The 24,303-nt window shown below is 42.1% G+C and overlaps 1 protein-coding gene across 1 annotated transcript in view; it reads right to left on the reverse strand.

The window, feature by feature from the left end:
* Nucleotides 1-4,292: 4,292 nt before the first annotated feature.
* LOC140730380 (pleckstrin homology domain-containing family H member 2-like) overlaps nt 4,293-24,303 on the reverse strand; it is a 135,295-nt gene continuing 115,284 nt past the window's right edge. The window contains exons 28-29 of the mRNA XM_073050700.1: nt 13,109-13,258; nt 4,293-11,741 (exon numbers count right to left, since the gene is read on the reverse strand). Of these exons, the coding sequence (XP_072906801.1) occupies nt 11,556-11,741; nt 13,109-13,258 (336 nt within the window). The 3' untranslated portion in view covers nt 4,293-11,555. The remainder of the gene's footprint in view (nt 11,742-13,108; nt 13,259-24,303) is intronic.

Raw genomic sequence — 24,303 nt, forward strand, 5'->3', positions numbered from 1 at the left:
GGAGGTGGCTACAACTGATACCACCTCTGAGCAGTGCTGTTACTGGAGGGAGACACATGGGAAGTTACACACACTCTCACCAGTAGAACAGGGGTATACTGTATGTGAAAAACGTTTGTCAGCTATTTTCTAGGTGGTACAATATTTTGCCTATATAAAGGGAATTATTCCACTTACAATACTGACAGAACACACTCCCCATATATTACTGTTAGATGGAAGAATTAAAGATGGTTCAGTAAGCCAAAACAGGAAGCAGATTAGATAAAGTAATAACTGAGAACAAAGACACAAAGGAAAATGAAAAACCTTATTTTAAAATTTTTGTAGATGGCTCTTCATCAGTGTAGGATGGTGAGAGAACTAGTTGTGTCATCTATGTAGAGGATGAGCATGGCCAGGAAAGGTATAGTATAGCTTTAAAATTATCCAAAACCATGTGTGCACAGGCAGCAGAAATGGCAGCTGTGGCGTATGTGGTCAGTCACCCAGAATGCTTTCTGCCAGAGTCAGTCATACAATCTGATAGTATGTACATTTGCAACAGCCTTACAAAACATTTGTCTTTGTGGAAGGCCAGAGAGTTTGTTTCAGATGTTGGGAAGTCCCTCCCATCTGCTGCTTTATTATAATATATATATATCTGAGGAGGCAGAAGGAAAAGAATATGGCGTCATAAAGATGAAAGTTCACTCTAAATTATCTCCTGAAGGAAATAGAAAGGCTGATGAATTGGTGAAGCAAGGTGCTTTATTTGGGCAGGAAAGGCAGCTACAGATTGGGGAGATTGGGAAGCAGATGGAACAATAGATTAAGGTTATGGATTTAACAGAGGAGCAGAAGAAAGATAATGTATTAAAAAACTGATAGAGGGTGCAGGGTCTGAAATACACAGAGTGCACAAGGGAGTGTTTGTCAAAGATGGAGTTGTCCTTCATGAAGGAAAGTTTGTGGTTCCAGAGGGAGGAAGAAACCAGATGATCCATTGGTACCATGATCTATAGGGACACCAGGGATGTGAAAGCACCCTGGAAAAGATCAAGGAAGTGGGCTGTTGGTCTATGATGAAAGATGATGTGGAGCATTATGCCAAAAATTGCTTGATTTGTGCACCATATAATCCTGACAGAACTGTAAAGAAAGGAGCTGTTCGACACACCAGATCAGTGGAAGGGCCTTGGACTGATTTGCAGATAGATTATGTTGGTCCCTTACCGCCCATCCCAGGAGGGTACAAATATATTCTGGTAGTAATAGATATTGTAAGGTATTGCACTTTGGAAGGACAAACCAAGGTAGAACATACAAGGTAAATGGTTGGACACTGAGGAGTGCAGCAGAACAGAGGGATCTGGGAATACAGATACAAAATAACCTAAAAGTGGTGTCACAGGTAGATAAGGTCATAAAGAGAGCTTCTGGTACTTTGGCCTCTATAAATCAAAGTATTGAGTATAAGAGTTGGAATGTTATGGTGAGGTTGTATAAGGCATTGGTGAGGCCGAATTTGAAGTATTGTGTGCAATTTTAGTCATCAAATTACAGGAAGGATTTTAATAAGGTTGAAAGAGTGCAGAGAAGGTTTGCAAGGATGTTGCTGGGACTTGAGAAACTGAGTTACAGAGAATGGTTGAATAGGTTAGGACTTTATTCCCTGGAGCATAGAAGAATGAGGGGAGATTTGATAGAGGTATATAAAATTATGATGGGTATAGATAGAGTGAATGCAAGCAGGCTTTTTCCACTGAGGCTAGGGGAGAAAAAACCAGAGGACATGGGTTAAGGATGAAGGGGGAGAAATTTGAAGGGAACATTAGGGGGGACTTCTTCACACAGAGAGTGGTGGGAGTGTGGAATGAGCTGCCAGATGAAGTGGTAAATGTTTCTGTGCTGTAATGTTCTATGGTTCTATACCTTTAAAAAGTGGGTGGAAGCTTTCCTGGCTAAGGCAAACACAGCAAAGGCCACTGCTGTGTTTGCCTTATTATTGGAAAGGATCTTATTGGAAATCTTAAAAATCTTATTGGAAAGGATATTCACTTGCTGGGGACTACCCCGATGTATCGAATCGGATCAAGGCACACATTTCACAGCCCAGATAATGCAAGATGTCGTGATCAAGCAGAGATTTCATATACCCTATAGACCACAATCCAGTGGAATTGTGGAAAGGATGAATTGAACACTAAAAATTATGATTGCAAAAATGGTGCAACAACATGGCAGATAGTTTTGCCTTATGCCTTGATGATAATAAGGAATACAGTGGCATCTTCAACTGGTTACACCCCTTATAAACTCATGACCAGAAGGGATATGAGAGGATTGGAGGAGTTGTTATGATTAGATTTGTCAGAACCCGAAATCGTTGGGATTGTGTCAGAAAAGTGGGTACAACAATTGGTAGAGACAGTGAAAGAGGCCGATTATGTGGCAGTCCACCAAATTGGAAAGAAGAAGCAACAGAGTAAAGCCTACTTCTAATCAAAAGTCAGTCCCATAAAATTAATCGTTTCTCCCCATTTTGTGGATTTTGAACTGATTCTTGCTCTTGGATAATCTAATCAGAGCAACGGAATGTGGACATGGGAAGTTTCAGGTAATGATCTGCTAAACCCAAGACCATTCTCAAACAAGTAGCTGTTTAAAGGTCGTGGACTCTGAACTGATTCTTGACTCTGGGACAATCTAATCAGAGCAATTGAATGTGGACAAAGAACTTCAGGTAATGACCTGCTAAATCTGAGACCGTTCTCAGAGGAGTAGCTATTTGTGTAAAATGCCAGACCTACCAAAGAAGGAATCCGTAACCGCTTTAGACACTGTCTGGGTTGCCTCATTTATCTGGTTTGAACCAGTCAGAGTTGAAAGACTCAAATACACTAGGCTGGAATGGGCAGAACCATGAAACAATGTTGGTTGTAGCCCTGTACAATGACCAGTACGAAGATAACCCAGGTAGGTCAGGTGACCTCGAGCCAATGGGATGGAGCTCGAACAGTTCGATTGCTGAGGAACAGTATAAGACTCAGGAGCTCCAAATACGCAGGGGTGATAACTCTCCAGCAGTCAGAGACCAACCATCACGGATAAGGAGGACCACATGGACATATGGAGATTGGGACCACAAGGATGCCCTGGCCAGTGTAGGTTCCTTTCCCGGGTGATACCTTTTCTCTTCATTGACTGTTCATGGAGGGTCAGGGATTCTAGTAGGGTGCATGCAGGTAGATAGTTTGTGAGCCCACGTGCTTTTTAGTTGAAACAATAAAAGTTACTTGCCAGTAAATACAGATTTACTGCGCCTCACTGATCATTATTACAAGGAGTGATTCTTGTAACAGAATTAATAGAAATAACATATCCAATAGTCCAAAAAATATGTTATTCCGGCACCACTAAATTCTCAAGTGTTGGAATTTTACCGTATGCGCAACACTAATAGTAAGATTTAAGGAATATTCCTTCAGCTGTATTTTAAATGTTAGGGGCCAAAACTTGCTAAATGCTTGTTGCAAGCCTAAAGGAAGAATTATTGAAAAGACATTAAGTTTGAAACCTGTGGTGCAGGGAATAATGCTGGATTTAGTATCAGTGGCTACTGAAATAGACAAATGAGTTGTCCTTTGAAGGTGTACAGTTTAACAAATTTACAGATTGCAATTGCACAATTCTTTACAGGGCCAAATATGAACAAATGACTAAATACCACTTTATTAGTGCTTGTTCATGCATATATCTCTAACCAGCCAATCACATGGCAGCAACATAATGCATTAAAGCATGCAGAAATGGTCAAGTGGTTTAGTTGTTGTTCAGACCAAATGTCAGAATGGGTAAGAAATGTTATCAAAATGACTTTGATCATGGAATGATTGTTGGTACCATACGGGGTAGTTTGAGTATCTCAGAAACTGCTGATCTCCTGGGATTTCCACACACAACAGTCTTCAGAGTTTACAGAGAATGGTATGAAGAGCAAAGAACATCCAGTAAGCAGCAGTTCTGTGGGCAAGATCAGAGGAGAATAGCTAGACTGGTTTAAGCTGACAGGAAGGTGACAGAAACTCAAATAACCAGGTGTTACAAGTGATGTGCAAAAGAGGATCTCTGAAAGCACAACATGGCGAATCTTGAAGTGGATGCACTAAAGTATCAGAAGACCAGTTTATTAGGCCTCTGAGTGTATGCTCTACTATGTATATTTTGTTTAGAGGCAGTGATTCTTTTTTCAATCATGTGACTATATGCATAATTTAAAGTAATAATGTTTAAACACAAATGCAAATCAGTTTGAAGTTAACAGTGCATTGTTTATTAAATGTTAAATAACTCTGTGAAATAATCAGTTCCATTCAAATATATTGCAATATAAATAATTGAACATTGGTATTGTACATTAAGTTTCTGCATTAAATAGAATATAAACTAAAAATGTTTTAAAGGCCTTTGTACTAAGAAAATACAACTGTGTGGAGACGTATTCCAGATCATCTCACACTATTTAATTATGAAATTAAATTTGTTCATAGCAATAGTTTTAAAACAATTATTTTGCTACTTTACCTTAAAATTGAAAAAGTCAAGCGAAATATGAACAAGTTTTTATGGTGACATAACTAAACTATGACATAAATACTTGTAGTAATAATATAAATAAACAGGTGCATTCAGGTACAATGAAATTAATGTTATATGAATTCTGACATGTAATATTTCACGGAACATTATGATATAAAAGCTGAATGCAATATACTATGCATTTTTTTGATATTCTAAAATCCCTCTATATCAACGATTTAGAAAAAAAAGAGGAAGTCCCTCTTAATGTACCATCTGATTGAAAGAAAAAAAGAACATTGAAACATTACTGTTAAACCACAAACCCAAAGAGTCATGTATTTGCAATAAAAATGAAATAAGGTCAGAATTTTTATTTTTGTAACATTAGTAAAAGTAAAATAACAGAGTTAATTGTGTGGTTATTGGCACTCAGTGCATTCATACAGTATAACACTTATTAATGGAATGGACAAATTCCAGCATTAAACCCAAGAGAATTTTATTATCAACCACAACAGGTTGTTAGAATCTTCTGTAGTTTCAAATTATTGTAGTAACCAGAATTCTGGAACTTAACAGATGAGGCTTCTTAAATAACAGAGACATTAAGAACAGTTTTTAATGAAGAAAACAAGTTTGTTTGGAACCAAGATATGAAACTAATAAAGATAGTATATTATTTAATAATGTATTTACATCATTTAATATTGATATACATCTTTATGAAAGTAGTGCATATTTAGAACTGGAAGTCCAGTCATGATACTTGAAAAATGAATTTCACATTAGTCCTGCTTGACTTTAAATGAAGGTTATATCCAATGCATTGTTAAATGAGATTTGATTAAAAGTATGCTTGTCTTTGAAATTGATAACACAATTAGTCTAAGTGCATTTGCAGCAATTACTGTTGTTGGTATATTCAGATTTAAATGTTAGATAAGTAATTCTGTATACATGTAAGGGTGCCAACTGTTCTTTCAGGTAACAACATTCAGGTTTTAACCATGCTGAGTAAACAAGATAATCCTCAGCTAATAATAGAGGTACAGACTGAACCTAACCTTAGAATGCAATAATAAAGAGAACTAAATTAACTCCTCAATGAGATTCTTAGCCTCTCTGGAGAAAGTAACACTTAGTGTTTAAGATTGATGTGCTTTCATCAGTTCTGAAGAAAGATCATTAGCTTGAACCTTTAATTCTGTTTCTCATCCTGCAGATGTCACCTAAGGCCTAACATTTTCTAACTTTATTTCAGATTTACTCCATCTAGTGTTTTGCTTTTCTAGCTCAAATTGGTGGTTAGAAAATATTCCCCTTTACAACTGTATGCAATAGATGGATTAGACAATGATAAAAAGAGCTACTAAAACAGGAATATGAATCCTTAAGTACTTTATTGAAATTTATGAATCTAATCATGTTTCAGGACTTAAAAAGAATAAACAAAACCTGTTTTTATTTTGGCTAGAAACCAAGTGAAGCCCAGGACCAAAGGAAATATGGACTAAGTACCTTTCATCTGTGGCATTGATTGGGCAGGGCTCTAGTTTTAGAACAGATAAGGGAAGTTAGGAGGTATGATCAGATGAAGAATTGGCATTTATTTTATGTTCAAAAAAGTGACTTTAAAGTCTCAGAGAATATTTCAGTAAGGCAGAATTATGCTAGTCTGAGGAACTAGAATGGATGAATATAGAGAAGGGATGGTACAATGAGTTGCAATTTTATACACAAACAGTATTCAGATTCCAAGGGCATTTTATTTGCTTAATTGGAAATTAAGAGCACTGAATTAATTAGCCTATATGGACAATATAACAATACTGATGACAACTGTCCCCTGCACCAAAAGACTTCTGGAAAAGCTTGATGAAAACATCACATGGGCAAGGATGAAGATCAAGCCCAGGAAGTGCAAAAGCATCTCCATTGTCAAAGGACAAGGCACGGATCAAAGATTTCATATTGACGGAACACTGTCCCAACTGTGTCAGAAATGCCAGTGAAGAGCTTGGGCCGATGGTACGATGCTAAGCTCAAGGACACCGAGCAGTTTAAACAACTCAAAAAGGATACCATCATGTGCATAGCTCACATCAGCAAGACCTTGCTGCCAGGAAAACTCAAGCTGTGATGCTTCCAGTTGGGCATACTCCCAAGACTCAAGTGGCCTTTAACAGTGTATGAAATCCCCATTAGCAAGGTGGAAAAGAGTGATCAGCATACATGTGAAACAGTGGCTTGGACTTCCATGATGCTTAAGTCCTGTTGGACTGTACAGGAACGGCAAATTAGAATTACCAATTGTAAGTCTTGTGGAAGAATTCAAATGCACCAAAGCAAGGTTGGTCATGACCCTAACTGAATCTGAAGATAAAGTATTCGAACAGCAGCCCCCCCCCCCCCCCCCGTGAAGCAACAGGGAGGAAGTGGACCCCATCTGAAGCTGTTCAGAGTGCTAGGTCTGCTTTTCACTTCAGGGATGTGGTTGGCCAAGTCCATCTTGGGAGAGCTGGGCTCGGGCTCGTCCAAAAAGGCTCCTAAATGGCAAAAGGTAACATCAGTGCAGAAGAGACGGCTCATGGTGGAGGAGGTGAGAAGACAGGAGGAGGCAGAGCAACACGCCAGGGCCGTCTCAATGGCCAAGCTGGGCCAATAGACTAATTGGGAGAGCCTGGAAAAGAGGAAACTCATTTGGCGTGACATCTGGGAGATCAAGGTATCTCGGCTAAGTTTTGTCATCAGAGCCACATATGACCTCCTACCCACACCCCAGAACCTGAGCCAGTGGTGGGGAGAAGACCCCACTTGCTCTCTTTGTCAAGCACCTGGATCACTAAGGCACATTTTAATAGGGTGCACCACAAGCCTTAGCCAGGGGCGGTATACTTGGCGGCATAACAAATTTCTCCGGTATACTTGGCGGCATAACCAAGTTCTCAGACAGCTGGCATCAATCTTGGAACAGAGGTGAATCACCACAAATGTTCTCCCACAAACATCGGCAAGAAATGTTCACATGACACGATTTGTATCAGCAGGCCAACCTCCAGAGCACCATGTAACATCAAAAGTAGTAAGCATTCTGCAGGTTGCTCGGGATTGGAAAATGGACGTGGACTTGGAAAAAAAAGCTTGTGTTTCCCCCAGATATTGCGGCTACAACACTCTGGCCAGACATGGTCCTGTGGTTCACAACAGCCAAGCTGGCATATGTTGTGGAATTGACAGTACCATGGGAAGATGGTGTTGAAGAAACTTATGAGAGGAAAAAGACCAAGTACTCTGTACTGAAGTGGGATGCAGGGGATTCGTGGCTACATCTACGACCAGTCTATTGAAGAAGATGGGGGTGAGGGGTTATTCAGTCCAACAAGCAATCAAGTCCTTGTCAAATGCAGCAGAAGAAAACAGCAACTGGATTTGGATTAAAAGGAAAGACAACAACTGGGCTGCAAGATGAAGACAGGAGGGTATGGAACTGAGGGGGGTGTATCTGGGACGCCAGGTAGTACCGTTGAGCCCTCTGGAGATGTCGTGGGCTTATCAACGAAAAGTCAAAGAAGGAGGGTGCCTACCTGATGACCCCGATGAGGTACCTACCCTCCTTGTCACCACTCCAAGCATACTGCCAACATCGAGTGTGCTGACTTATCATAGGGATTGAAACATCGTCCTATTAGCTCTACTAATATTAAGAGCACTGAAAATGCTAATATAGAAAAAAGGAGAATGACAAAAAGAAAAACAAATAACTGAAATTAAACCTCCCATTCTATTAATAACAAGATATTTACAACAGTAACTATCCAAAACTTGGTTACTTTATGAACTAGTTATTATAATATGCAAAATGAGACATTTTGTATTAAACTCTGTTCCTCTGGACTTCCAGCATCTGCAGAATCTCTTGGGTTTGGAATTCAAAGTTGGTTTAATATACAGGTAAGTGCTAAGTAGGACTCAATTGTTTGAATTCTTCAAATATTTACTTAGAAGTACTGCATGGTTTTGAATGAATTTCTGAAAACCAGTGCGGTACAATCACTTATCTGGCATCACATTTTATACCAGAGGAACCCCGATGATCCTTCATGCAATTAAATGTAGGATGATGAGAACAATTCTACAGGTGCAGGAATGAAAATTTGGAAGAATTACATTTGCTTCTTCTTCCTCTTGAATTGGGCCAGCTGCACTTTTGGGTGCAAGAAAGGGAACTCTCTGAGCAATGTTATCAGAAAACACAGAGCACATTGGTTGCATTTGTTCATCTATCTTACAATGCACTGTATTAAAGAAAATGCCAGACAACTGGCAGGATGCCTCCAATAACAAGTTCCAGAATACGTGGTTTAATGTTGTCATTATGCCAAGTTTTGTTTTATTCATTAGAAAAGGATTCCACTTCAATTCCAAAAATTTGGTTACTGTTCTATAATCTGAATTATTGCAGTGAATTAATTTGTAGTATATATTTTGACATGCTACTTATGGTCAGTACTTTCTATTATATTCAAAGAAACAACTCTGGTAAAATAAAAGGACTGAATCTGCACTAATATTTCTTTGGGGAATCAAAAAAAGTTGCATTTGTTGGAAATCTATAGATACACAATGAAAAAAAAACACTCAGCAGGTCAGACAGCTTCTGTCGAAAGAAAAACAGTTGACAGTTTCAGGTCTGAGATCATTTGTCAATGCTGTCTGATCATTTTCTGTTTTTATTCCAATATTTTCTTCTTTTTTAGGCGTTTGGAAACAATAATTAATATCACCGGGCAAAGATGATCAAGACAGTGGATATTTATGGAGAAAAAGTGATGATTTTGTTGCAGGGGAGTTGCCTGTTTTTGTACAGATGTCCTCCCAGGTTCTGTTCCTGTGAATTATTTGTAACACAAACAGTTCACATCAGAAATGTGGGTGCAAACTGAGTTCTCAGGCTGCCTGCAACCCCTGAGTAACTGGCAGATCCGTAACACGAGTCTCCCAAACGATTGCATACATGGGTGGTATGTAAGTCGGGTGTCTCTGAGCTGGGGAGGAGCTGTATGATGACCAATTGGAAGGATCAAAGATGATTTCATAGCTTAGGAAAAGTAAATAAACAAACATAAGGAAACAAGATCATCAAATGTAGAGATGAATGAAGGACTAGTTTACTAGAATGATATTGTGAAATACTTGGCAAATATTTATTACATTTCATATTTTGATGTTTTGTTCTGCTTCACCATTTGTCTTTTTTGTATTGATCACTTAGAATTACACAATCAAATTGTTAGTAATCTAGCCTTTGACTCTGAATTTCTTAGACAATAAATAATTTTTAAAAAACTTTTTGGAATTATAAACACTTCTGAATGTTGTTAATATTACATGTGGTGAAGTTGAAAATGATTAAATGGTGTAGGAATAAAAGAAGTAATGTTTAATCATGCAGCACATTAATCATCAAATCAAGCAGAATATTGAAAAAGACTGAAGGATAATGGATGCAACTGATTAATGCCACACTCAAAATGTATTCCTTAAACCAACTCCACTCCTTAAATACTGGCTACCAATTGACAATGGAATCTTAGGTACTGGGGACAACCAAGAACCTTGGAAGTTGGACAGGAAGACTGGAGGAACTTAGGCATTTCAAGTTGTAGACACAATGTTTCTCTATACAGCAGTATATCCACAGTGACATATGATTGTAATCTACAGCACTGTTTCACTATAAAGGTAATATTAAACCATCAAACAATATTCATGTCAGGAAGATAGTCTTCATGTAAAGTTAACATGGAAAATCTTCTAGACAGAGCAGCAGTGGAAATAAATCCAGAAATATTTAAGAAATAAATGGATGCCATGTTGGGTGAATGGTAGGATCATCCCTGAAGGATAAAGAAGATGAATCTTTTTCATGGCTTGCAATATCTATGGCAACAACATTTTAGGTTGCCTTATTCATTCAAATTTTCCTAGTACCTTTGTGCTGGAAGTTAAGTATAATTAGAGTCATAGAGCACTTATGATCCATCAAGTCCATGCTAAACATCAAGCACCTGTGTACACTAATGCCCCCTACATGTGCATTAACTTTCCCCAGATACTACCACTCACTTACACATATGGACAATTTAGAGCGACCAATTAAGCTACCAACTCATATACTCTTGGAATGTAGGAAGAAACCAGAGCACCTGGAGGAAATCTAAATGGTGTCAAGGAGAACATACACTCTTCACCACTGGAGATTGCTAGCAAGTCTGAGAGGTAGTAACTATCAGCTGCACCAATGTGCCACTCTAGGTTAGTGATGCCTGTTTGTTTCTTATTATGTTTATATGTGTTGTGGGGGGGGGGGGGGGAGGGCGGAAGCACATTACATGATTTTCACTTTTTATTTTGTTTGTGTTAAGCAGGGATAAACTTTATGGCCAGAGATGTAAATGCCAATATTTAAAATATGATTTAAAAGGTAACTAAGATAAAAAATAAATCTGTAAAAAAGGCATAGTGTGGTTATTTGTCTACAGTGAATCTGTCACATTTGACTTAAATAACTTGACATCCAAGAAAAAAGTCATTCAATATTTACACTATAAACTAGAAATGAATAATATAGTTTTAATCATAACAAAGATACTGAAATAGATCAGATCCCTTCATTATTTTAGTTGAGAATTGAGAATGTAACTATTGTTCAGTGGCCATGTACGCACATGGCACTTTGTTTGATTGCCATCTACCCAGGAGAGCAAGAGCCTTGTTTAACAGAGAAAAAATTTACAACTGTTTTGTAGTTCAAATTCTTGAATGCTATGTTTACTCTAAAGGAATTAAAGGTTTTACCCAATGTTAATTAAAATTTCAGAGGCAGCTACATTTTTGTGCAAGAAACTTTAGAATATTTGCTTTACACTGCTAAAGTTACATTTTAACATTGTACTGTATAGACAATATCAACAGGTTGATTACCATCATAGTTATAACAAAGTTGGTCCTTTGGTTGGCCTGGCCTGTGAAAGTAAAGGTTGACTTCCCATATCCTTTAACTTATGTCCTGCAGTCTGCACGGAAAGTGAAGATGGAAGTGAAAGGTGGTGAACAGCTCCTTTCTGGTATTGGAAACTATTGATGTAGCTGGCCATAAGCAAAGTGATTTCTAGGATCTGTAAAAATAAAGACAGAAATTAATGAATTCAGTTGACGACAACATTTATTTTCAAAATGAGTAAAACCTTTTAGCGACAACTTTCAAAATATTAGTATCAAAACAGACTGCCTTTAATTCTAACGTGGTTTTAACTATTGACGTGAATAAGTGACAAATAGGTGGCTGTTTTATTTTTGCTGTTAACCAATTAGGGATGATAAACATACCAAAAGTCTGTAAAATAGTTCCCTATGCACATAAAGCACACATTTTGGCTTACCCATTGCAAATAAAGAAATTGTGTTTAAACTGCAAAAACAATTCGTGGCACATTGGAAAGAAGGGTGTCCAGGTTTATGGATAATGTTTTGGAGACCCCATTGAAAGTGAAAAGATATCCATTTCACCAATTTAATTTCAGAGCTGAAGTATGAATGATTGCCATATTACGATACCTTGGTAAAAATGTAAGTCAATTGGGTATGAAAGGGAAAATGCTCCATGTTTAGAGCCATACTTCACACAGGATGACTGTGGAGGTTGTTGGAAGTCAATTATCTCAGCCCCAAGTTACTGCCGCTCTTATTTCATTACAGTTCATTAACTCTGACAAACAGAAGTTTGTGGGAATAATGTGCTAGTCTCAACCATCATTAACTACTGGATCAGTTCCTTTATATCCATCATAGAGCAAAAGGTGAGGATATTCCCTGATAATTATACATTGCTCTATTTAAAAATGAGGCAGACCATGTGAGCATACATGTAGCAAGATCCAGACAACATTCAGGAATGGCTCACATGGCAGGGAATAACTATCATGAGTGAAACTGATCACCTACCCTTGATATTCAATGACATTACCATTAAATCCCAGGTATCAACCCCCGGTGCCTGGATACAGTGCTGGATGAAGTTCAATGACTTCATATGACTGGTCAATAAATGAATTCTGAAATGTCCTATCCCAATAACTGCTTCGCCAATCTCAGACATTTGCTAACCAGCATAATAAATTAGGAGTTCAACTACTCAATGAAATCCACTCACCTAGTCACACAATTAATTTATAGCTCACTAATTGCACAAACTGCAGCCTAACCATCCACAACAATTACTCTCCACAACACTTACTGATGAACTTTCTCTCAGGAGATGGCACTCAAATGAGAGTAGCAAGGGCTACCCACAAGTAACTCTCATAACCTGTCAAACATGTTGGGTTTATTTGATAAGGTAATGGAGCTGAATAAATAGAATTTGTTTTTATTTTAGATTCAATTGTTTTACAAATGAATAACTACTTATTACTACAGAATATTAGATGTGCATAACACAACAGTGGTTTTCTGTACAATTGGCTTGGAAATTTAATATACAAACCTTTGGCTTTGACAATGCAAATAGGAGCTTTTGTGTTGCTTTGTCTTTTACATATACACATTCTGCTGACTTTCTGACTGCAAGCATGAAGTCATCACTACAGCCACCAAACGTTATGATATTCTTGTATATATATGTTGTTATCAAACGCTGCAGAATTCAGGAAAGAAAATGCAATTAATATAACAATTAGGTAATTTCTTTTTCATCTTTAATGTTGCATTGCAAGTGTGAGGTGATGCATTTTGGAAGGACAAACCAGAAGACTGAGTACAGGATTAATGGTTACTTTGCAGCCTGTCTATATCCTCTTAGATAGATAGATAGATACTTTATTCATCCCCATGGGGAAATTCAACTTTTTTTCCAATGTCCCATACACTTGTTGTAGCAAAACTAATTACATACAATACTTAACTCAGTAAAAAATATGATATGCATCTAAATCACTATCTCAAAAAGCATTAATAATAGCTTTTAAAAAGTTCTTAAGTCCTGGCGGTTGAATTGTAAAGCCTAATGGCATTGGGGAGTATTGACCTCTTCATCCTGTCTGAGGAGCATTGCATCGATAGTAACCTGTCGCTGAAACTGCTTCTCTGTCTCTGGATGGTGCTATGTAGAGGATGTTCAGAGTTTTCCATAATTGACCGTAGCCTACTCAGCGCCCTTCGCTCAGCTACCGATGTTAAACTCTCCAGTACTTTGCCCACGACAGAGCCCGCCTTCCTTACCAGCTTATTAAGACGTGAGGCGTCCCTCTTCTTAATGCTTCCTCCCTCAACAACCTACAGCTCCATCCACAACTCCTCCAATCTTTATGTCATCCGCAAACTTACTCACCCATCCTTCCACCTCTACATCCAGGTCATTAATAAAAATCATAAATAGCAGGGGTCCCAGGACAGATCCCTGTGGCACTCCACTATTCACCGACCTCCAGGCAGAATACGTTCCTTCCACAACTACCCTCTGCTTTCTTCCTTTAAGCCAATTTTTTATCCAAACAGCCAAGGTTCCACTTATCCCATGCCTCATGACTTTCTGGATGAGTCTCTCATGAGGGACCTTGTCAAGTGCTTTGCTAAAGTCCATGTAGACCACATCCACTGCCCTACTCTCATCAATTTCGTTTGTTACCTCTTCAAAAAACTCAATCAGGCTCATGAGTCACGATCTTCCTTTCACAAAGCCATGTTGACTGTCCATGAGTAGACTGTACTTCTCCAAATGCTCATAGATCCTATCCTTAAGAATCCTTTCTAGAAGTTTGCATACCACTGACGTAAGACTCACCGGTCTATAGTTCCCAGGTTTCTCCCTATTACCTTTTTTAAACAAGGGAACTACATTTGCCATTCTCCAGTCCTCTGGCACTTCTCCTGCAGCCAAAGAGGATTCAAAGATCATAGCTAATGCTCCTGCGATCTCTTCTCTCAATTCCCAAAACAACCTGGGGTGTATCATATCCAGCCCTGGGAATTTATCAATCTTAATGTTTTTAAGAAGATCCAGCACTTCTTCTTCCTTAATCTCCACATTATCCACACATTATCCAATCTCCACACAGGCCTGCTCTACTTCGACCTCATCCTGATCAAGATCCTTTTCACTTGTGAATACTGAAGCAAAGTATTCACTTAGGACCTCCTCAACCTCCTCCGCTTCCAGGCACATGTTGCTCTCTTTATCCTTTAGCAGTCCCACCTTTGTTCTTGTCACCCTCCTATTCTTCACATATGAATAGGACGCCTTGGGGTTCTCCTTAATCCTACATGCCAAGGCTTTCTCATGCCCCCTTCGAGCTCTCCTAAGTCCTTTCTTTAACTCCTTCCTGGCTACCCTATATTTCTCATAAGCCCCTCCTACTAAAATTGACAGAATTGACATACTTATCTAAAATATGACTGAGGTGACTGTGTTTCTCCGGGTGATCTGTGCATGTGATAACCACATACATAGAACCCATTGGGCATGCAGTGATCTAAAATTCTTAAGAGTCATAAAGAAGTATAGCACAGAAACAGGCCTTTTGGCCCATCTAGTCCGTACTGAACAATTTAAACTGCCTACTCCAATCGACCTGCACTGGGACCATACCCCTACTATCCATGTACCTAAACAAACTTTTCTTAAACATTGAAATCAAGCTCACATGCACCTCATTCCACTCTCTCATGACCTTCTAAGTGAAGAAGTTTCCCCTCATGTTCCCCTTAAACTTTTTACCTTTCACTGTTAACCCATGACCTCTGGTTGTAGTCCCACTCAATCTCAGTGGAAAAAGCCTGCTTGCATTTACCCTATCTATACCCCTCATTATTTTGTATACCTCTATCAAATGTTCTCTCAATCTTCTATGCTGCAAGGAATAAAGTCCTAACCTATTCAATCTTTCCAAATAATTCAGGTCTTCCAAACCCAGCAACATCCTTGTAAATTTTCTCCGTACTCTTCCTTATTTATCGATTTTATTTATATCTTTCCTGTAGGTAAGTGACCAAAACTGAATACAATACACCAAATTAGGCCTCACTAATATCTTATACAGCTTCAGCTTAACTTCTCAACTCCTGTACTCAATACATTGATTTATGAAGGCCCGTGTGTTAAAAGCTTTCTTTACGACCTATCTACCTGTGATCCCACTATCAACAAATTATGGACCTGTATTCCCAGGTCTCTTTGTTCTACCAGATCCCTTATTCCTCTACCATTCACTGTGTAACACCTGGTTTTCCCACCAAAGTGCAACATGTCGCACTTGTCAAGTCAAGTGAAGTTTATTGCATTTAATTACACACATGTATATAACATATATAATGTATATAGAAACGAGGCAAAGTTCCTTCGAACCAGGGTGTGAAGCACATAACACAAGATAACAAGGGTAAAATCTACAAATGAATCACACAAAAATAACAAACTAAAATGCATTAATATTAAATATTGTAAGGTACGGAACAGATTAACCAGTGACACTTAGAATACGATGTGGCTGGGAGTTTTGAAGCCTAATGGTCTGGGGGAAGAAAATGTTTCTCATCCTGACCGCTCTTGCTTTTAGGCATCATAGTCTTCTGCCTGATGGCAAAAAGTCAAAGAGGATGCTGGATGGATGGGTGGGATCCTTAATAATACTAAGGACCTTGTGTATGCAGCACTCCTGATAAATGTCCCCAATGGATGGTAGGGAGACGCCTATAATCCTCTCAGCTGTCCTCACTGTCCGTTGTCCGGACTTCTGGTCCGATGCTCGACTGCTCCCATACCAGATGCAGATGAAACTTGTCAGGATACTCTCAGTGGTGCTCCTGTAAAGTGCAGTTAAGATGGGAGATGGGAGCTTTGCTTGCCTCAATCTTCTCAGGAAGATTGCCTTCTTGTTCAGGGAGGTGATATCAGGGACCAGGTGAGGTCATCGTGATGTGAACCCCTAGGAACTTGGTGCACTGAACTTTCTTTATGGAGCAGCCACGTATTCGCAGAGGGGGATGGTTTGTCTGCACCTTCCTGAAGTCCATAATGATTTCCTTTGTCGTCTCCACATTAAGGCTTAGACCAATCTCACACCAATCCACCAGCCACTGCACTTCTCTCTATTCTCTGTCTCGTCATCGTTCTTTATAAGATCAACCACTGTTGAGTCATCTGCAAAACAATTTGATCTGGTTCCTGTGACACAGACACACGTCAGCAGTGTGAGCAGCAGTGGGCTGAGCACACAGCCTTGGGGAGTGCTAGAGCTCAGCGTAATGGGATGAGAGACACTGCTGCCCACATGGACTGACTGCAGCCTTACTGTATCCAGTATCCAATGCCGAGGGAGGTGTTCAGACCCAACAAGGACAATTTCCCCACCAGTTTCTGGGGTACGATGGGGTTGAACGCATTAAATTGCATCTGCCATTTTTCAGTCCATTTTTCCAGCTCTGCAAGCCTTCCCTGCTGTCCATGACACCCCCAATATTTGTGGCATCCAGAAATTTGCTGATCCAGTTAACAATTATCATCCAGGTCATTGATGTAGTTGACAAACAACAATGGAACCAGCATTGATCCTTGCAGCACACTGCTAGTCACAAGATTAGTTAGGCATGACCTACCATGCACGAAGCCATGCTGATTATCCTAATCAGTCCACGTCTATCCAAATAATTAAACATTCGGTCCCTTAGAATGGCTTCCAACAACTTTTCAACAACTGATGTCAGACTCACTGCCCTATAATTTCCTGGTTTATGTTTAGAGCCTTTCTTAAACAGTGGAACAACATTGGCTATCCTCCATTCCTCTGGTACCTCTCGTGTCACTAAGGATGACTTCAATACCTCTGCTAGGGCCCTAGCAATTTCTGCACTTGCCTCCCATAGGATCCGAGGGAACACCTTTTCAGGCCCTGGGGACTTATCCACCCTGATTTGCCTAAGGACAGCAAACACCTCTTCCTCTGTAATCTGTACTGGGTCCATGAAATTGATGCCACTTTGCCTCACTTCTATAGAGTCTGTGTCTGTCTCCCGAGTAAATACAGATGAAAGTAATTTATTTAAGATCTCCCCCCATCTCTTTTGGCTCCGCACATAGATTACCATTCTGATCTTCTAGAGGATAAAATTTGTCCCTTGTAATCTTTTTGCTCTCAACATATTCATAGAATTCTATAGGATTCTCCTTCACCCAACTTCATGCCTTCTTTTAGCCCTCCTAATTTCTTACTTGCATTTGTTCTCTTGTGGTTCAAGTGTTCTCTTGCATTTCTTATATTGCATTAGAATCTCATTTGTTCCTACCTGCCTATACCTGCTATGCACCTCCTATTTTCATTTAATCAGGGCCTCAATGTCTCTTGAAAACCAAGGTTCCCTACACTTGTTATCGTTAGATTTATTCTGACAGACACATACAAGCTTTGTACTCCCAAAATGTTGTTTTTGTAGGCCTCCCACTTACCAGGTACAGCTTTGCTGGAAAGCAGCCTGTCCCAATCTACGTTTGCAAGATCACTTCTGATGCCATCAAAATTGGCCTTTCTCCAATTTAGAATCTCAACTCAAGGACCAGACCTATTTCTTTGCATATTTACTTTAAACCTAATGGCATTGTGCTCACAAGATGCAAATTGTTCTTCTATACAAAATTCTGTCACTTGCCTTGTCTCAGTTCCCTAATAGCAGATCCAGTATGGCACACTCTCATTAAAGAAGCTTTTGACAAACTCTATCCCATCTAATCCTTTGACTGTAAGGGAGTCCCAATCAATATCTATATGTTTTGTTGTAATTTTGTCCTATGAAATCATCGTTGTAAATGATGCTTTTTGTAATGTGTGTACTGACCGAAATAAATAAATTCTTCATTCAAAAATATGTGGAAAATTAAAATAATCTACTATAACAACCTTATGTTTCTTGCAACAGTCTGCAATCTCTCCTCTAAGTCCCTAGGACTTGGGTGGTCTGTAATACAGTCCCATTAACAAGGTTACCCTTCTTAATTCTCAGTTATTTCTCATAACTTCCTGCTATGGAAGTTGTCCTGTCCAAGACCAGAAGAAGCTGCAGAAGACCGTGAACACAGCCCAGCACATCACACAAACCTTGGACTCACTTTACAGCGCACGCTGTCGGAGCAGTGCTGCCAGGATAATCAAGGACATGACCCACCCAGCCAACACACTTTTTGTCCCTTTTCACTCCTGCAGAAGGTTCAGGAGTTTGAAGACTCGTACGGCCAGATTTGGGAACAGCTTCTTTCCAACTGTGATAAGACTGGTGAATGGATCTTGACCCGGATCCAGGCCGTACCTTCGAAATATCTGGACTTGTCTCTCGTTTTTTTTTGCACTACCTTACTCTCCCTTTTCTATATTCTATTTATGATATATCATTTAAATTTTTATTATATTTACTATTGATTTGTACTCCAGGGAGCACGAAGCACAGAATCAAATATCGCTGTGATAATTGTACGCTCTAGTATCAATTGTTCAGCAACAATAAAGTAATAAAGTAATAATGCCTGGATGAGTTCTCCAGTCTATCCTGATGGAGCACTGCTGTGACATTTTCTGTGACTAGCAACGCTACCCCTCCTCTTTAGATCTCTCCCACTCCGTTACACTTATAACAAAGGGAACTGGGAATATTGAGCCGCCAGTCCTGCCCCTCCTACAACTAAGTCTCACTAATGGTTACAAAATCATAATACCAGGTGTTGATCCAGGCCCTGAGCTCATCCACCTTTCCTACGATACTTCTTGCATTGGAATATACGCAGCTCAGGACACTAGTCACACCATGCTCAACCCTTTTGATTCCTGACTTTGTCTAAGGTCTTACCAACATCTGTCTTCACAACCACTCCACTAACTCTTCTGGCACTCTGGTTCCCATTCCCCTGCAACTCTAGTTTAAACCCCACCATGCAGCATTAACAAACCTTACCGCTAGAATATTAGACTCACTCCAGTTCAGGTGAAAACCATCTCTTCTGTACAGGTCCCACCTTCTCTGGAAGACTTCTCAATGATCCAAAAATCTTATGCCTTCCATCCTACACCAGCTCCTTAGTCATGTGTTAAACTGTATAAACTTCCTAGTTCTGGCCTCACTAGCACATGACATGGGTAGCAATCCTGTGATCACAACCCTGGAGGTCTTACCCTTCAACTTAGCACCTAACCTCCTGAACTCCCTTTGTAGAACCTTGTCACTCATCCTACCCATGTCATTGGTACATGGACCACGACCTTTGGCTACTTGCCTTCCCACTTGAGAAAGCTGAGGACTCGATCTGAGATGTCCCGGACTCTGGTACCTGGGATGCAACATACATCTGGGAATCTCATCCTTGCCCACAGAATCTCCTTCCTGTTCACCTAACTAATGAATTCCCTATCACCACAGCAAACATCTTCTCCCCCCACCCACTTCCCTTCTGAGTCACAGAGCTGCACTCAGTGCTAGAGACCCAACTGCTGTGACTTTCCTCTGCTAGGTCATTCCCCCCAACAGTATCCTGTTGTTGAGGCAGATAGCCACAGGGGTACTCTGCACTGGCTCCTGAAACCTTTTCCCTTTATTGTCTGTAACCTAGTTTCCTGTGTCCTGCACTTTCTATGTAACTGCCTTTCTATCTGTCACGACTTCAGCCTCCCAAATGATCTGGAGTTTATCCAGTTCCAGCTCCAGCTCCTTAATACGGTTTGTTAGAAGCTGCAGCTGCATGCACTTCCTGCAAGTGCAGTTGTCAGGGACACTGGAGGTCTCCGTGCCTTCCTACATCCCGCAAGAGGAGCACTCCACTGTCCTGCCTGGCATTCCTACTGTCCTAACTGAGCAAATGTAAAGAACATGGGGAGAAAACCCTCTAACTACAGTGTTTTGATTTTGCTTTCTCCAACTGAAGTCTCAAAACCTCCACTCAGACTCCGTTCACTCTGACGCTTGCCACTCCGCTTGCTTTAATTACTTTAATTACAAATTACTTTAATTTGTTCCTGATAATGAATCTCAAATGCTGATTGGTCACAGGTAAAAGCTCCTCTGGATATTCTAGGCTGGTAAATGAAGCAAACTACCTACATTTCATAACTAAAGAATGAGATTTGTTTTTGAAATACATAAAGGCCACCCTGCAAATCTGATGTGCCATGGTGACAAATGCGCCTATCTCTTTACAGAAAGATTTTGCTTTCAGTATTTTACTTTTTAGGTAGAACCCTCCTGTCCTTATCCCTGCTATTGCCTTCTCTCATAGCCATTCTATCCTTCGATACCTCTAGTTGCCCAGAAATCCACACCCTATCTGTGCTCCTTTTTGATCTCCTTTTCTTCCACTCACAGCCCATGCTCAACTTCTCCTTTCACTGCAAACTGTCACTAACCTGAAAGGCCTTTGTCCATATTCTAGGTTCCAATAATCTCAGTGGTTTCTGACCCACATCAGAGAGTCTATGAGTTGGCCAGCATTGATATGGGTCCTTAGGCCCATCATGCTGGAGTTGCCTATTGCACCTAACAACAAAAATCCCATTTACACTAATTAGAATCAAACCTTCCTATGCCTTGGATAATCCAGTGCATATCTAAATGCTTCTTAAATGCGTATTCCATGTGTATGAAATAATATTTATAATGTATTGTAGTGATGTGCTACACACAGCGCTGAAATAACGACACGCAGTCGGTAAGTCGTTTCGAGAATAGTTTATTCAAACTTCGCGGTGCTGGCATTTAATCCCTAGCGCCCGCCCTCTCCGGGCGGAAATAACATCAGAGGTGCATTACCAAAGTCTCCCCCCGCACGCTGGCTATTTGTGAGCCGGTTCGCCTGCGCAGAAAGTGGGTCGCCACATAACCCCTCCCCCCAGAACCGGCGATACACGCCCCAATGTCCACAGTCTGGATCAGCCTCTGTTTGGGAGGTCTACCTCTACGCCGCGGTGCCTGAACCTCGACCGGCTGCGCCAAGTCCACATGGGCTGGTTTGAGTCGGTCCACCGTGAAAACCTCCTCTCTCCCCCCAATGTCCAGAACGTATATGGACCCGTTGTTGTTGATCACCTTGAACGGCCCCTCGTACGGCCGCTGTAGCGGTGCCCGGTGTCCGCCCCTTCGTACAAACACAAACTTAAAGTTCTGCAGGTCTTTGGGTACATGGGTTGGGGTCCGTCCGTGCTGTGAAGTTGGTACGGGGGCCAGGTTGCCGAGCCTTTCACGTAGCCTGTCCAGGACTGCTGCGGGTTCTTCCTCTTGCCCCTTTGGGGCTGGTATGAACTCTCCCGGGACGGCCTGGGGCGCGCTGTACACCAACTCGGCTGACGAGGCGTGCAGATCCTCTTTGGGCGCTGTGCGAATTCCAAGCAGGACCCAGGGAAGCTCGTCCACCCAGTTAGGTCCTCTCAGGTGGGCCATGAGAGCCGACTTCAATTGACGGTGGAAGTGTTCCACCAGTCCGTTCGACTGTGGGTGGTAGGCAGTGGTGTGGTGCAGCTGCGTTCCCAACAGGCTGGCCACAACCGACCACAGGCTGGAGGTGAACTGGGTGCCTCTGTCGGAGGTAATGTGGGCTGGTACCCCGAAGCGTGCTACCCAGGTTGCGATCAGTGCTCGGGCACAGGAATCGGCAGATGTGTCGGTGGGCGGGACACCCTCTGGCCACCTCGTGAACCGGTCTACCATAGTTAGGAGGTACCGCGCTCCTCGGGACACTGGTAGGGGGCCCACGATATCCACATGAATGTGGTCGAACCTCCGGTGGGTGGGTTCGAACTGCTGTGGCGGGGCTTTAGTGTGCCGCTGCACCTTGGCCGTTTGGCACTGCGCGCACGTTCTGGCCCATTCACTGACCTGCTTGCGAAGTCCGTGCCATGCGAACTTGCTGGAGATCAGCTGGACAGTAATCCTGATAGATGGGTGCGCCAAACCGTGTATGGAGTCGAAAACTCGCCGCCTCCAGGCTGCCGGGACGATGGGGCGAGGTTGGCTGATAGCCACGTCGCACAGGAGGGTCCTCTCACCTGGGCCTATGAGGAAGTCTTGCAGCTGCAAACCCGAGACTGCGGTCCTGTAGCTGGGCATCTTGTCGTCTGCCTGCTGCGCCTCCGCCAGTGCTGCATAGTCCACCCCCAGGGACAGGGCCAGGACAGCTGGTCTGGACAGTGCGTCCGCCACGACATTGTCCTTTCCCGAGACATGCTGGATGTCCGTCATGTACTCGGAGATGTAGGACAGATGTCGCTGCTGGCGAGCCGACCAGGGATCGGACACCTTCGAGAACGTGAAGGTCAACGGGTTTGTGGTCCGTGAACGTGAAGGCCTTCTAAGAAGTACCTGAAATGCCGGATTGCCAGATACAGTGCCAACAGCTCCCAGTCGAAAGCACTGTACTTGAGTTTGGGTGGTCGTAGGTGCTTGCTGAAGAACGCCAGGGGTTGCCAGCGCCCCTCGATGAGCTGCTCCAGCACCCCACCGACTGCTGTGTCGGATGCGTCCACCGTGAGGGCAGTCAGAACGTCCGTTCTGGGGTGCACCAGCATCGTGGCATCTGCCAAGGCTTCCTTGGCTTTAACGAAAGCGGCCGCAGCCTCCTCGTCCCAAGTAATGTCCTTGCCTTTACCTGACATCAGGGTGTACAAAGGGCGCACAATACGGGCTGCTGAGGGGAGGAAACGGTGGTAGAAGTTCACCATACCAACGAACTCCTGCAGGCCTTTGACTGTGTTGGGCCGGGCAAAGTGGCAGATCGCGTCTACCTTGGCGGGCAGAGGTGTTGCCCCATCTTTGGTAATCCTGTGGCCCAGGAAGTCGATGGTATCGAGACCGAACTGGCATTTGGCCGGGTTGATCGTGAGGCCGAAATCACTCAGGCGGGAGTAGAGCTGGCGGAGGTGGGACAGATGCTCCTGACAACAACTGCTGGCTATAAGGATGTCGTCCAAATAGATGAATGCAAAGTCCAGGTCACGTCCCACCGCGTCCACTAGCCGCTGAAACGTATGTGCGGCATTCTTCAGGCCGAATGGCATTCGGATGAACTTGAACTGGCCGAACGGGGTGATGAGTGCTGTTTTGGGGATGTCTTCAGGGTGCACCGGGATTTGATGGTATCCCCGGACGAGGTCTACTTTGGAAAAAATTCTTGCCCCGTGCAGGTTTGCTGCAAAGTCCTGTATGTGCGGCACGAGGTAGCGGTCTGGAGTGGTAGCCTCGTTCAGTCTGTGGTAGTCGCCGCATGGTCTCCAACCCCCGGCTGCTTTGGGGACCATGTGCAGTGGGGAGGCCCATGGGCTGTCGGACCTCCGTACGATCCCCAATTCCTCCATCCTCTTGAACTCCTCCTTCGCCAGGCGGAGCTTTTCCGGGGGGAGCCTTCGTGCACGGGCGTGGAGGGGTGGTCCCTGGGTCGGGATGTGGTGCTGTACCCCATGTCTGGGCATGGCTGCCGTGAACTGCGGTGCCAGAATCGATGGAAAGTTCACCAGGATTCTGGTGAATCTGTTGTCCGACAGCGTGATGGAGTCCAGGTGTGGGGCCGGCAACTTGGCTTCACCCAGGGAGAACATCTGGAAAGTCTCGGCATGTACCAGTCTTTTCCCTTGCAAGTCAACCAGCAGGCTGTGAGCTCGCAAGAAGTCCGCCCCCAGGAGTGGTTGGGCCACCGCGGCCAGTGTGAAGTCCCATGTGAACCAG

This window comes from Hemitrygon akajei, chromosome 7, assembly GCF_048418815.1.
Source record: "Hemitrygon akajei chromosome 7, sHemAka1.3, whole genome shotgun sequence".
Lineage (NCBI taxonomy): Eukaryota > Metazoa > Chordata > Chondrichthyes > Myliobatiformes > Dasyatidae > Hemitrygon > Hemitrygon akajei.